Raw genomic sequence first — 13,142 nt, 5'->3', positions numbered from 1 at the left:
CTGTTAACATTCCTCCGCCACAGACGGAGCGCATCAGGCCAGCGAGAAACACTCTGCTCTGACACTGACACACACACACACACACACACACACACACACACACACACACACTCACACACACACACACACACACACACACACACACACACACACACACACACACACACACACACACACACACACACACACACACACACACACACACACACACTACATCACTGGCCCGTGAGAATGGGTCTGGGTGTCTGAGATGGACAGTCCACGATCCATCCTCTTTGGTCTGCTGGCCCATCTCTGTGTGTGTGTGTGTGTGTGTGTGTGTGTGTGTGTGTGTGTGTGTGTGTGTGTGTGTGTGTGTGTGTGTGTGTGTGTGTGTGTGTGTGTGTGTGTGTGTGTGTGTGTGTGTGTGTGTGTGTGTGTGTGTGTGTGTGTGAAGGGATGTGCTTCTTCTAAATGACATCTGCTAAAATGTGTTTAAGTGACTTCTAGCCTGTTGGCAAGTAGTGCTGGACGTAACCACAGATGTGTGAATCTAGGCGAACAGCCAAGGAAGTGTGGACTGTGTCTGTGTAGGTGTCGGTTTAAATAGGTGTGTGTGTGTGTGTGTGTGTGTGTGTGTGTGTGTGTGTGTGTGTGTGTGTGTGTGTGTGTGTGTGTGTGTGTGCACTGTAAAACATGGCAAGCCAATTAAACGTAAAAATGTAAGTCACCCTGCTGCCTTAAGTTTGAAAGTTAACTCAACTTGAGAAAGCCTTGAGTTGAGTTAAGTCTCGAGTTGAGTTAAATTACAATCTTAAGGCAGCAGGGCAACTTACTTTTTTGACGTTTAACTGGCTGCAATGTTTTACAGTGTGTCTGCTTGTGTGTGCACGTGTGTGTGTGTGTGTGTGTGTGTGTGTGTATGTGTGTGTGTGTGTGTGTGTGTGTGTGTGTGTGTGTGTGTGTGTGTGTGTGTGTGTGTGTGTGTGTGTGTGTGTGTGTGTGTGTGTGTGTGTGTGTGTGTGTGTGTGTGAGAGAGTGCGTGCGTGCGTGCTTGTGTGCGGATGTGTGCGAGTGTGTGTGTCTGTGTGTGCGCGCACACGGGCGAGCGCGCATATGTGTGTCCACTCACCTGACTTGGTGCAGGATCCGAGCAGGTTGACAATGTTGAGGTGTGGCCCCAGGTGAGTCATGATCTTCAGCTCTGACATCAGGGCCTGCTTCTCACTGGAGCGCGCCGTGGCTGTGTGGGAACACAGGACAAAACACAACACCTTTAAAAGGTCTATTTATAACTGTCATAGTGCATTGAGGCCGACTAAGAACCATGCCGGTGCCCATTCCCGTTCCCGCACGAACTGGAAAGCGTGAAAGCGAACCAGATCACGCCACAGATCTTAGCACTTACGAACCGGAAAGTCTGTAAAAATACTTGTTTTTTCTCCGCAAAATCTTAAAAATGAATGGATTGCATGGATTAATCTGAATGGATGGATGGATTGATGGATGGATGGCTGGATGGGGTAGATTGAGACATTTGCAGTTGATAAAGGTAAACAGGCAGGTACTCACGTTTGAGCATCTTGACGGCGACCTTCATGACAGGCTGTGAGCGACTCAGGCCATAGGCAGTGCCCTCCACCACCTTACCGAACGCCCCCGAGCCCAGGACACGACCTGAGAAGAGAACAGCACATTACATTATGCTCAGCAGAGGCTTATTGATAGCTTCATTTGTACAGCAAAATTCATAAAAAATATACAAGTCCAATGTGCTTTGATAGTTTGATAAAGTAGACACAAGTTTGACAAGGTAAGGTAGCTGGATCAAAGGTTTAAACAATGAAGGAGGCTTCTGTCCCAAGTCAGCTGACACATGAGAACAGTGAGACACACGCAGAAGAGATCGAGAAGAACAACCATAAGAGGCAGACAATGTGGAAACAAGAAAGTGGACAGCGATATAGCAAGATTATTAGGCATCCTAGTGTAAATATTAACATATTACGCACATAGGGATGAATGAATTCATGAAATTGTATAATTACAGTGCTACAAATGTAAATGGAAAAAATAGAGGTAATTTCTTACACAAGGAATGCACAAACACACAGGACGGGAATGGAGACGGGAACACATACACAGAGAGCCATCATGTTTGTGTTTTTTAGACCAGACTAAGAGTTTTATGGCTTTTCCCAAACGAGGCCTTTCTCTTTGATCAGTGAGCTTCCCTCAAAACCAACACACAACCCCTCCCTCTCGCTCGTCCCATCCTGCTGTTTCTGTTCTGCTCCTTCAATTTCTCTCCTCCGCCCCCTTTTCATCCCTCTCTCTCTCTCTCTCTCTCTCTCTCTCTCTCTTTGCTGCTCTCCACTCTCTCATCACCACCCATCCAGATGTCTTCCTCCCCTTTCTCCACTCAGCTGAGTCCATGTGAAATATTTCAGCCATAGTGATTGGAATCTGACCACAACACGACCGCAGTCTGTCCCGGGAAATGACCACAACATCACCACTTTTAGATTGCGACCACAGCGAAAGAGCGCGAAACCAACAGATGGATAGACGCATAGACCGAGAGAAAGACGGAAGGAGGGATGGACAGACAGAGACGGAGAGGGAGAGAGCAAGATAAAATAAGAGGGAGACAGAGAAAGAGGATCTCAGCGCTCAGATATAGATACACTTTAATGACTTTTCAGCATGTTTCTGTGAAATAAATGGCACGTCCTGTGCTATATGTTTATCCAGGCTACAGTGAGTGAAACCTAGCATGGGTATAGAAGTAGAACTTTCAAGTTAGTGCTCCTTGGTTCATCCATTGTGAGGGAAACTTAACCCTAATTTAAACGTAAAAAAGGTCAGTTGCCCTGCTGCCTTAAGTTAGTAAGTTAACTCAACTTGAGAAAGACTTGAGTTAATTCTCGAGTTGAGTTAACCTACAAACTTAAGGCAGTAGGGCAGCTTACCTTTTTATGTTAAACTGGCTGGCAATGCTTTTTCAGTGTAGGAGTTGAGTACGCAGGATCTTGGTCTACTTACCAAGAACCAATCCATCGCGAGGGAACTCCCAGCGCGAGTCATAGGGAAGCTGCATGGGGTCCACATAGATGTACTCATGGCCATCCGGACTCACAGACTCAATCACCCTCCACCTGATCTCATAGCGAGGCTTCTGCAGAGAGAGAGATATAGAGAGAGAGAGAGAGAGAGAGAGAGAGAGAGAGAGAGAGAGAGAGAGAGAGAGAGAGAGAGAGAGATATGGGATGAGGTAAGAAGAGAAGAGAAGAGAAGAGAAGAGAAGAGAAGAGAAGAGAAGAGAAGAGAAGAGAAGAGAAGAGAAGAGAAGAGAAGAGAAGAGAAGAGAAGAGAAGAGAAGAGAAGAGAAGAAGAGAAGAGAAGAAGAGAAAAAAGGAAGGCATGAAATAAAGAGAGAGGGGGAGAGTGGAACACAGGAACAAGATGGTGTAACATCCTTCCATGGTCTCATAAATGTGAGCTTTGGGGAGACCTGCATGGTGTGGGTGCTTGAGTAAAGATGAATGGATGGATAGATGAAAGTGAGTGAGTGAGTGAGTGAGTGAGTGAGTGAGTGAGTGAGTGAGTGAGTGAGTGAGTGAGTGAGTGAGTGAGTGAGTGAGTGAGTGAGTGAGTGAGTGAGTGAGTGAAGGCGTAGGCGATTGAATGAGTGAGTGATTGAGATAGTGAATGAATGCGCAAATGAATGAGTGTATGAGTGCATGACTAAGTAAGTGAGTGAATGAATGAGAGTATATGAGTGAATATGAGTAATATGAGTGAATGTGTAATAAATGAGTGTTTAAATGATAGAATGAGCGTGTGAATGACTAAGTAAAGGAGTGAATCAGTGAATAGTAAAGTGAGTGAGTGAGTATGTGACTAAGTTTGTGAGTTAATGCAAGTGAGTGCATCCGCGTATGTGAGTATGTGAATGAGTGAGTGAATAATGGGTGAGTGCGTAAGTGAATATGAGTGAGTGAGTGAGTGAGTGAGTGAGTGAGTGAGTGAGTGAGTGAGTGAGTGAGTGTAAGTGAGTGAGTGAGTGAGTGAGTGAGTGAGTGTAAGTGAGTGAGTGAGTGAGTGAGTGAGTAAGTGAGTGAGTGAGTGAATGTAAGTGAGTGAGTGAGTGAGTGATGAGTGAGTAAGTGTAAGCAAATGTGTGCATGAGTGAGTGAGTGAGTGAGTGAGTGAGTGAGTGAGTGAGTGAGTGAGTGAATGCAAGTGAGTGAGTGAGTGAGTGAGTGTAAGTGAGTAAGTGTAAGCAAATGTGTGCATGAGTGAGTGAGTGAGTGAGTGTAAGCAAATGTGTGCATGAGTGAGTGAGTGAGTGAGTGAGTGAGTGAGTGAGTGAGTGTAAGTGAGTGAGTGAGTGAGCGAGTGAGTGAGTGAGTACCTGTTTCCAGATAATGACCAGCACAATGAGTGAGATGATGACAATGACCAGCAGCACCAGCACAGCAGCTGCCACAGTCAGCTCCGAGTGAGGACCTGAGCATGAGACACACTAACATAAGCAACCTGATACATACACACATACAGTATATATGCACACACACGCACGCACGCACGCACACACACACACACACACACACACACACACACACACACACACACACACACACACACACACACACATACACACACACACACACACACACACACACACACACACACACACACACACACACACACACATTCATTTTGCTAGCAAACACGCAAAAATACACACATGCTTTACGTTCAAAGATGTGTGCACAGCACACGCACACGCACACGCACACACACACACACACACACACACACACACACACACACACACACACACACACACACACACACACACACAAACACACAGCGTGCGGCCCTGTTTTAAAGTGAGGGTTATCAGTTCTCAGAGGTGTGAGTGGACTGATGGTTGGAGGCTTATAAGAGAAGCAGGCGAAGGGTGACACTAAACGATGACCTCTCAAAAGACAGATGCACTTAAGAGTCCTTAAAAGCAATGCACCCCCCCCATTCTTTAGCCCTGCTTTCACATCACACTTTAACATCACTCTCTAACTCCACATATGGTTTATATATACTGTATATCACTGATGATCAAGTCGAAGAAGCGTTTAGATTTCTCATAGCAGTAGCGTAAAGTGTTTGTGCAGTGGTAACACGTTGTAAATCCTGAATGGAATTTTTAAGATTAAAACTCATTCTCTTCTGAGTCATATTTTATATTAAAAGTACCATGACGTGTGACTGTCAGTTTACTTAAGAGGTTAGGGAGAAAAAATTTGACTACTATCAATGCAAATGTTCTCCCGGCGGATATTTGATTATTCTTTGTGCTCATACACAAAGAGAGTTTGATCATTTGCATATAGAGAAATGTTTGGCTTTCGTTAATCTACAGAACGTAACGACTGTAGCCTGACAGCCTGACTAACAGAGAGAGAGCTAGAGCTAGAGCTAAGAGGTAAGAGAAAGGGAGAGAGAGAGAGAGAGAGAGAGAGAGAGAGAGAGAGAGAGAGAGAGAGAGAGAGAGAGAGAGAGAGAGAGAGAGAGAGAGAGAGAGAGAGAGAGAGAGAGAGAGAGAGAGAGAAAGAAATCAGGTATGTGTATCTTCTCAAGAAAAAGCCACCAGCTTAACCTGTGTGCTTGCTTGCGTGTATGTATCCTGACTCCAGTGTTCTTACTGCTGGGCACCCACTAGACGTGTGTGTCTCTCTGTGTGTGTAATCGTGTGTTGTGTATGTGTGTGTGTGTGTGTGTGTGTGTGTGTGTGTGTGTGTGTGTGTGTGTGTGTGTGTGTGTGTGTGTGTGTGTGTGTGTGTGTGTGTGTGCATGTGTGTGTGTGTGTGTGCGTGCGTGCGTGCGTGCATGTGTGTGCGCGTATGTGTGCATATGCGTGCGTCTCTTACCGCTAGCCACCAGCTTGACCTCGCGGGCCACGGCGGCCATGTCGTTGCGGGCCATGCAGCGTACGGCCAGCGTGCTCTCCAGATGGCCGAAGATCACCTGGCTCTCCAGCTGCATGTCCTGGTTGACGTGGGTCTCCACACTGACCTCAGACGAGTTGGCCGGCAGCAGTGACCACTGGGTGGAGTCATTGGCACAGCTGAGACGAGGGAGAGAGAGGGAGAGGTAGGGAGAGAGGGAGAGAGAGATGGAGGGAGAAGGAAGATGGGAGAGGCAGAGAGAGAGAGAGAGCGAGAGAGAGAGGGAGAGGGAGAAAGAGATGGAGAGGGGTTGGAGAAAGATTTAGAGGGGTTGGATAGAGATGGACAGAGAAAGGGACAGGGTGAGAGAGAAGGGCAGGCAAAGAGAGGGAGAGAGGGAGAGGACGATAGTGAGACAGGGAAGAAAAGAGGGAGAGAGAGAGGGATTGGAGAGAGATGGAGAGGGGTTGGATAGAGGTGGAGAGAGAGAGACAGAGAGAAGGGGAGGCAAAGAGAGGGACAGAGGGAGAGAGAGAGACAGAGAAGGAAAGAGGGAGGAAGAGAGGGATTAGGGTAACCATGATGGCGGCTATGAAGTCATTTTTCTAAATATAGCTCAACTTTTAAAGAAGAGGAGAGAAAAAGGAAAGAGAGTTCCTGAAAGTCTACACAGGAGTTGGTAGCAGGACTGAAAACAGGGAAAAAGACTGAACTAAAGAAAAAAGAAAGAGCATACAAGCCGGAAACAAACACACAAACAACCAAAGACAACAAAAAAGGACAACAAGATAGAAAGACAGATAAAAGGCAGAAAGGAAAGAACTAGAGAGCATAGATGGAGAAGGAAAACTAGATAAGGGCAAAAAAAAGAAAGAAAGATAGCAGGAGATAGATGGATGAGTCAGTGCGAGTGAGGGAAAGCAGACACATGCAGAATGCAGTGGTGTGGTGTGGTGCACTCACTGTTTGATGTTCCTGCAGATGTACCAGTCCACGTCTGGCAGGGGCTCCCCTTCGGCGATGCACACCACCGACTGGCCCGCCGCAGAGCCGTGGTGGAGGTCCGTCATCTCAATGATCACGGCAGGGACTGCAGAACACAACACATTACAATGAAGTGTTTATTAAGCTAAAGAGCACAAGGACTGCAGAAGCAGAGACACACAGAGAACAAGCAGAGAACAGCGTAGTAGAAAGAGGTTTTAAGAAGTTAATCCATCAGTAAAGCAGAGGTTTTATTGCATTGTGCGAGACAGTTTAACGTCCATGGATGGCTGAAAAAGTGACGCAATGGTACAAATCATCCTGTAAAAAATAATTCACATATTTTTTTTCAGTCCAATGTTCCTTCAAGAAATCAGCCATTTATTGGTCGGGGCGAATACATAAATCTGAAGACAAATGGTTTCTTCCACATTTAGACAAAACCGATAACTCAGTGAGTTGACGTCATTGGGTTGCATTCTGTGCTTCAGCAGTCTATACACAAAAAATCCTTCCTCAGCAATGTTGAGCTGTCCAAAACAAAAAGACAGCTCAGACTCAGAGTATCAGTGTATCATCGGCATGACAATCCTCAGACTCAGTGTGTCATGGGCTTGACAACGCCAAACGGTTGACGTTGTGGACTCGCATTTGGAAGCCAAGCAGCAACAGAAGTGCTGCGTGGTGTGGCGTGGCGTGACAAGACACAGGGGAGCTGACTGACAGTGATGGATGAGGGGCCATAAGATCAGAGAGGATTCCTGGGCATTCCACCACGAGGCATACATCCATATATGGGCTTGCTTGCATGCCCATGGGGACCCAGGTTCGAGTCTGACCTGAGTCATTTACCAACCACATCCCATCCCTCTCTCTCTCTCTCTCTCTCTCTCTCTCTCTCTCTCTCTCTCTCTCTCTCTCTCTCTCTCTCTCTCTCTCTCTCTCTCTCTCTCTCACTCCATTTCACTTCATCTCTCACACTGTCCTGTCAAAATAAAGGATATAAAACGTTATTTTAAAAAAGATAGGAAAAGGATTCTTGAAGCTCACCTTTGACTTGCAGGGCGAAGCTGTAGCGGGCACTCAAGTTCATGGCCTCGGCCGTGACCGTGTAGTTCCCACTGTCCTCAGCCTTCGCACGGATCAGCGTCAGAACGCTGCGGTACCTAGGAACCAAACAAAATGGCCGACGTTAACTAATATAAGAGCTAGTGTTTGGAATCCACAGGTAGCTTGTTAGTGCCGACCACTCCATCTGTGGAATGCTATGCTTGTCTTTGAAAAAAACCTAAGTACAGTATTACTGCACCATTACACACATTCTTTACTGACACTTTACAACTTGGTCGTTGACATTGTGACTGGCTATAATGTGGGGTCATGTCAAAGGGTTAAAACACCAATGTTATTACTAAGGGCAGCGCTAGGAGCCTCGCATGATTCAATGTACAGTAGATAAAGGAAGGAATGGCGTGACTTAGAAATACATTTTTTGTTAGTCATCAATATATACTGTGCATCAGACTCACTTGGTCTCGCCCATCTGACGGAAGGTGGAGGTCATCTCGGCCGCGTTGTCCCCTACAGCGACGCCATCTTTTTGCCAGATGACTTTGACGTCCGGGAAAGCGTCGATGTCAACACTGAACTCGCGCACCTCATCCAGTTCCGCCAGCTCGGTGTGTGTGAAGCTGGGTACCATGGTAACAAACGGGGTCTCTGGGGACACAATACACAAACACACACACACACACGCACACATGATTTAAAGACTTGGTTAGAAGTTAGGTGAGATGTCTGTGAAGATTCTAATTCATCCAGGTCATCTGTAATTTAGATATATTATATCACCTATATTACACCTATGTAAGATATAACTATTACACCTGAATCAAATGTATAAAGTCAGAGTCCGTTTTAATGTTGTTAATGTCAGATTTCTATACCGTTTATCACTACATAACCTTTTCTATATGTTTGCCATATTGCGACGACCTTACCGTAAACAGTGACGGTTAGCTCCTTGGTTTGGCTCTCGTTGCTCGCGATGTCGGTGATGGAGCAGGCGTAGACGCCGCTGTCCTTCAGCGTGACATCGGCTATTTGCAGGGAGTAGTTGATGGTCTGCTCTCTCCTGTTCTCACGCACCGTCTTAACGCCACGACCAAACTGGAGCAATTTGCATCGCAAACCACATGGGAAAGACAAAGCATTTGTGAGCCACCAGGTCGTGCCACGATATCAAGACTGAAAGATATGGTGTAATGTACCTGTCTAGCATCCCAGTATCAAACCGATAAATGAGCTAACCCCTTCGACCAGAGCCTATGTTATATAACCTGTCTAATTGTAATGGCTATGTCTTAATCTGTTACTTAAGGCTCTCGGTAATCTCACAGCAATATTGTTAACGATGCAGTTGAGTATTTTCAACAAATAGTGAATAGGCCTGCCGGTGACCCCATCTGCGCAAAGAGGCTACGACAAGATATACACCAAAATGGAAACGACCATGTCATAATCTACTATTACTGAAGACTCTGTATTAGTGTAGTTCTATAGAAGTTGGCTATTGGTGGATCAGTGTGCATTATCTACTTCAGAATGTCAACATCTTTATGGAAAAAACAGACGTTTTCCTCACCATTCTGCCAGGGTATTTCCAGTGGTCATCCAGAATCTCCTTGCCCTTGGCGATGCAGTTGACGGTGAGCGTCTCCCCCACGAAGAGAGCCGTCCTCTTGGCCTCCAGCTCCACCTGCAGCTCAGAGGCTCCGGAGTCATCTGGAACACCACAGCCGAAGATCAAGTAGCATCAGAGACGGTTTAAATAGAGAATCTTTGGTAGCATGTAGAGAGCCATACAAAACTACAGGATACCACTAGGCGAGGGCACCAGAACAAGTTTTTAAGTGGTGTTGCGTTTTTTTCTTTAATCTTTATTTCTTAAAAATGTTACTGCTGGCCCTGCCATGGCCAAACGATAGGGCACCGGGTTACTACGCCAGCAACCTGGATTCAATTCCGACCCAGGTCGTTTGTCGATCCTGCCCTTTCTTTATCTCCCACTTGCTTCATGTCACCATCTCGAACTGTGCTATCAAATAAATTCAATAAAAGCCCTAAAAATATATGTTTTAAATGTTACTGCTGCTACTCCCCACTCGTTTGTCTGCAGTAAAAGTTGAGAAAGCCTCATTGAGGGAGCCCAAAAGTGGGAAATGCGAATGCACCACTGCATCCCCCTTTCCGGCACCTATTAGGGATGGCACAAACCGCACCGAAAACCGAAACCGTACCATTCATACACATACCGAACCGAACCGTGCAATCCATCGCAAACCACAATTCATGTACTGCCCAGAAAAATATGTAAAACAGAGATTCTAGGAGTATCTTATCCAGTCTCTCGGATTAAAACATTAGCGTATAAGACCAAATCAGAGGATGACACAATTAAAATCACACCATTTTCACATTATAAGCCTATACAAACCATATGTAGGATATTTAGTGATAAGTCAGATTCTATTAGCCAGTGCACCATTTATCAAGAACAAAAAAAAAGAACCATAGAGAACCGAAAACCGTGACCTTGACACCGTGATATGAACCGAACCGTGAATTTTGTGAACCTTTCCACCCCTAGTACCTATGCCACTAAAGGTACAAACAACTAAGACACAAAGGGATATAAACACAGTCAAGAACACATGCAAGATAATGATAGACATTATCTCTCTCACACCCTGTTTGTCTCTCTCTGTCACTCACTCTCTCTCCACATTCAGACGTCTGTCTCCCCCCTTCATACAACAGCAGACACATTCCGGTCAGACCAGCCACACACCTCCACATCCGTCTATGCAGTATTTTCTCTCTCTCTCTCTCTCTCTCTCTCTCTCTCTTTCTCTCTCTCTTTCTCTCTCTTCTCTCTTCTCTCTCTCTCTCCTCTCTCTCACTCTCTCTCCCCCTCTCTCTCTCTCTCTCTCTCTCTCTCTCTCCCTCCCCCCACATGAAGACCAGACCAGATCACCACCCACCTGCCCATCCGTGTACGATGTAGTCCTCGCTGCGGTACTCCTGTCCGTGGAGCAGCGCCCTGCAGGCGTACGGGCCGGTGCTGAAGAGGCCCAGGAAGCCCCTCTTGGGGTCGTAGTGGGCGCGCACCTCCTGGCCCGTCTCCACGTTCAGCAGGGTGACGTTGGCCGTGGGGTCGGACACGCGGCAGGGGATCTCCATCTCCTCGTGGTACGTTATCACGTGCATGGCCAGCGGGTCCATGGAGGGCAGGAACAGCACCTCAGGGTCTGGGGAGGGAGACAGGAGATGAGGGGTGAGAGAATGCAACTCAATGAGAGAGAGAGAGAGAGAGAGAGAGAGAGAGAGAGAGAGAGAGAGAGAGAGAGAGAGAGAGAGAGTGTGTGTATGCATGCGCGACAGGGCAAGAACAGCACCTCAGGGTCTGGGGAAGAGACAGGGGAGAGGATGGGTGAGTGGGCAACGCAATGAGTGTGTGTGTGTGTGTGCGCGTGTGTGTGTGTGTGTGTGTGTGTGTGTGTGTGTATGTGTGTGTGTGTGTGTGTGTGTGTGTGTGTGTGTGTGTGTGTGTGTGTGTGTGTGTGTGCGCGTGTGTGCGCGTGCGTGCGTGTGTGTGTGCGCGCATGAATGACAACTCAGGGTCTGAGGAGGGTGGGGAGGATGGGTGAGTGGGCAACTCAATGAGAGTTTGTGTGTGTGTGTGCGTGTGTGTGTCCGTTTGTGTGCGTGTGTGTCTGTGTGTGTGTATGTGTGTGTGCGTGTGTGTGTGCGTGTGTGTGTCCGTTTGTGTGCGTGTGTGTCTGTGTGTGTGTATGTGTGTGTGCGTGTGTGTGTGCGTGCACAGAACGGCACCTCAGGGTCTGAGGACTGGAGGGTGGGGAGGATGGGTGAGAATGCTCGTCAACAGGAGTGTATGTGTGTGCGAGAGAATGTCTGTGTACGGAAGGGTGTGTTTGTTTGTGTACCCTTGAGTGTTAATGCAGGGCATGAACAGCACATTGGGATCTGAGTTTAATGGGAGTGTGTGTGTGCGTGTGTGTGTGTGTGTATGTGTGTGTGTGTGTGTGTGTGTGTGTGTGTGTGTGTGTGTGTGTGTGTGTGTGTGTGTGTGTGTGTGTGTGTGTGTGTGTGTGTGTGTGTGTGTGTGTGTGTGTGTGTGTGTGTGTGCAGGGGCCTATACTACAAAGCTGGTTCAGGATAAGTTAAGGTTAAATTAAGAGGTAAATCATCTAATAGAAGAGCCTGGAGTCCTCATATTCTAAAGAAAAGCTCTTCTATTAGATGATTTACCTCTTAATTTAACTAATTTAACCTTAACTTATCCTGAACCCGCTTTTAAGTACAGGCCCCAGATCTTCCTTCAATACCTGGCACATTTTATTGTCATATATTGTAGTGTATGCAGTTCATGATATAAAGTACAGATCTTAAGGAAGAAAAATCCGCACTCACAAACTGCGTCTCATTATTTATTTATATTACCACCATGTCCAAAAGCGAATGCGTTTCGGCTATCAAGCCTTCATCGGTGTGTGGTGGCTTGATCAAGGCTTGATAGCCGAAACGCGTTTGCTTTTGGACATGGTGGTAATATGAGACGCAGTTTGTGAGTGCGGATTTTTCTTCCTTAAGTTGATACATTTTATCGCGCACCCTTTTATCGCGTTTTTTTCCAAGAAGTTGAACGCGTCCTTTGCCAAAACTATAAGGTACAGATCTCCCTTCATACCTGGCACAAAGACATATATGATGCTGCCCTCCTCCTCCTCCTCCTCCTCGGTCTGGTTGACCCCCTTGTAGCTGCAGATGTACTCGCCGGAGTCGGTGGCCGTGGCGTTCTCCATGGTGATGGTGCTGATGAAGAGGCCGCCCTTGTCGTCCACCGTCCACTCGTGCGGCGTCTGCTCGCTGGGCGTGCTCCAGAGCAGCTCGGCCACGCCCCGGCAGGTCAGGCGGAAGGAGGAGCCGAGCGTCACCACCATCTCGTCGCGCATGGGCAACAGCACGGGCACCTGAGACGCTGACTGGGGCAGCAGCGTGCTGGGAGCTGTAGTAAACAAACGCACACACATACTCGTTACAATCATGGAGAGACATGAAGGAAGACGCATGGATACGCGCAAACACATGCACGCACACGTGCACGCACGCACACACACACACAGACAGACACAGACACACACA

The 13,142-nt window shown here is 47.1% G+C and overlaps 1 protein-coding gene across 2 annotated transcripts in view; it reads right to left on the bottom strand.

The window, feature by feature from the left end:
* pdgfra (platelet-derived growth factor receptor, alpha polypeptide) overlaps positions 1 to 13,142 on the bottom strand; it is a 45,732-nt gene that overhangs the window by 20,492 nt on the left and 12,098 nt on the right. For both annotated transcript variants that reach the window (XM_063201330.1, XM_063201329.1), the window contains exons 9-20: positions 12,688 to 13,005; positions 10,961 to 11,227; positions 9,562 to 9,701; positions 8,918 to 9,086; positions 8,447 to 8,636; positions 7,968 to 8,083; positions 6,897 to 7,023; positions 5,916 to 6,112; positions 4,397 to 4,491; positions 3,025 to 3,157; positions 1,552 to 1,656; positions 1,112 to 1,222 (exon numbers count right to left, since the gene is read on the bottom strand). In XM_063201330.1, the coding sequence (XP_063057400.1) occupies positions 1,112 to 1,222; positions 1,552 to 1,656; positions 3,025 to 3,157; positions 4,397 to 4,491; positions 5,916 to 6,112; positions 6,897 to 7,023; positions 7,968 to 8,083; positions 8,447 to 8,636; positions 8,918 to 9,086; positions 9,562 to 9,701; positions 10,961 to 11,227; positions 12,688 to 13,005 (1,968 nt within the window). The remainder of the gene's footprint in view (positions 1 to 1,111; positions 1,223 to 1,551; positions 1,657 to 3,024; positions 3,158 to 4,396; positions 4,492 to 5,915; positions 6,113 to 6,896; positions 7,024 to 7,967; positions 8,084 to 8,446; positions 8,637 to 8,917; positions 9,087 to 9,561; positions 9,702 to 10,960; positions 11,228 to 12,687; positions 13,006 to 13,142) is intronic.

The sequence above is a fragment of the Engraulis encrasicolus genome, chromosome 6 (genome assembly GCF_034702125.1).
Source record: "Engraulis encrasicolus isolate BLACKSEA-1 chromosome 6, IST_EnEncr_1.0, whole genome shotgun sequence".
Taxonomy (NCBI): domain Eukaryota; kingdom Metazoa; phylum Chordata; class Actinopteri; order Clupeiformes; family Engraulidae; genus Engraulis; species Engraulis encrasicolus.
This window is presented reverse-complemented; position numbering and strand designations above follow the sequence as displayed.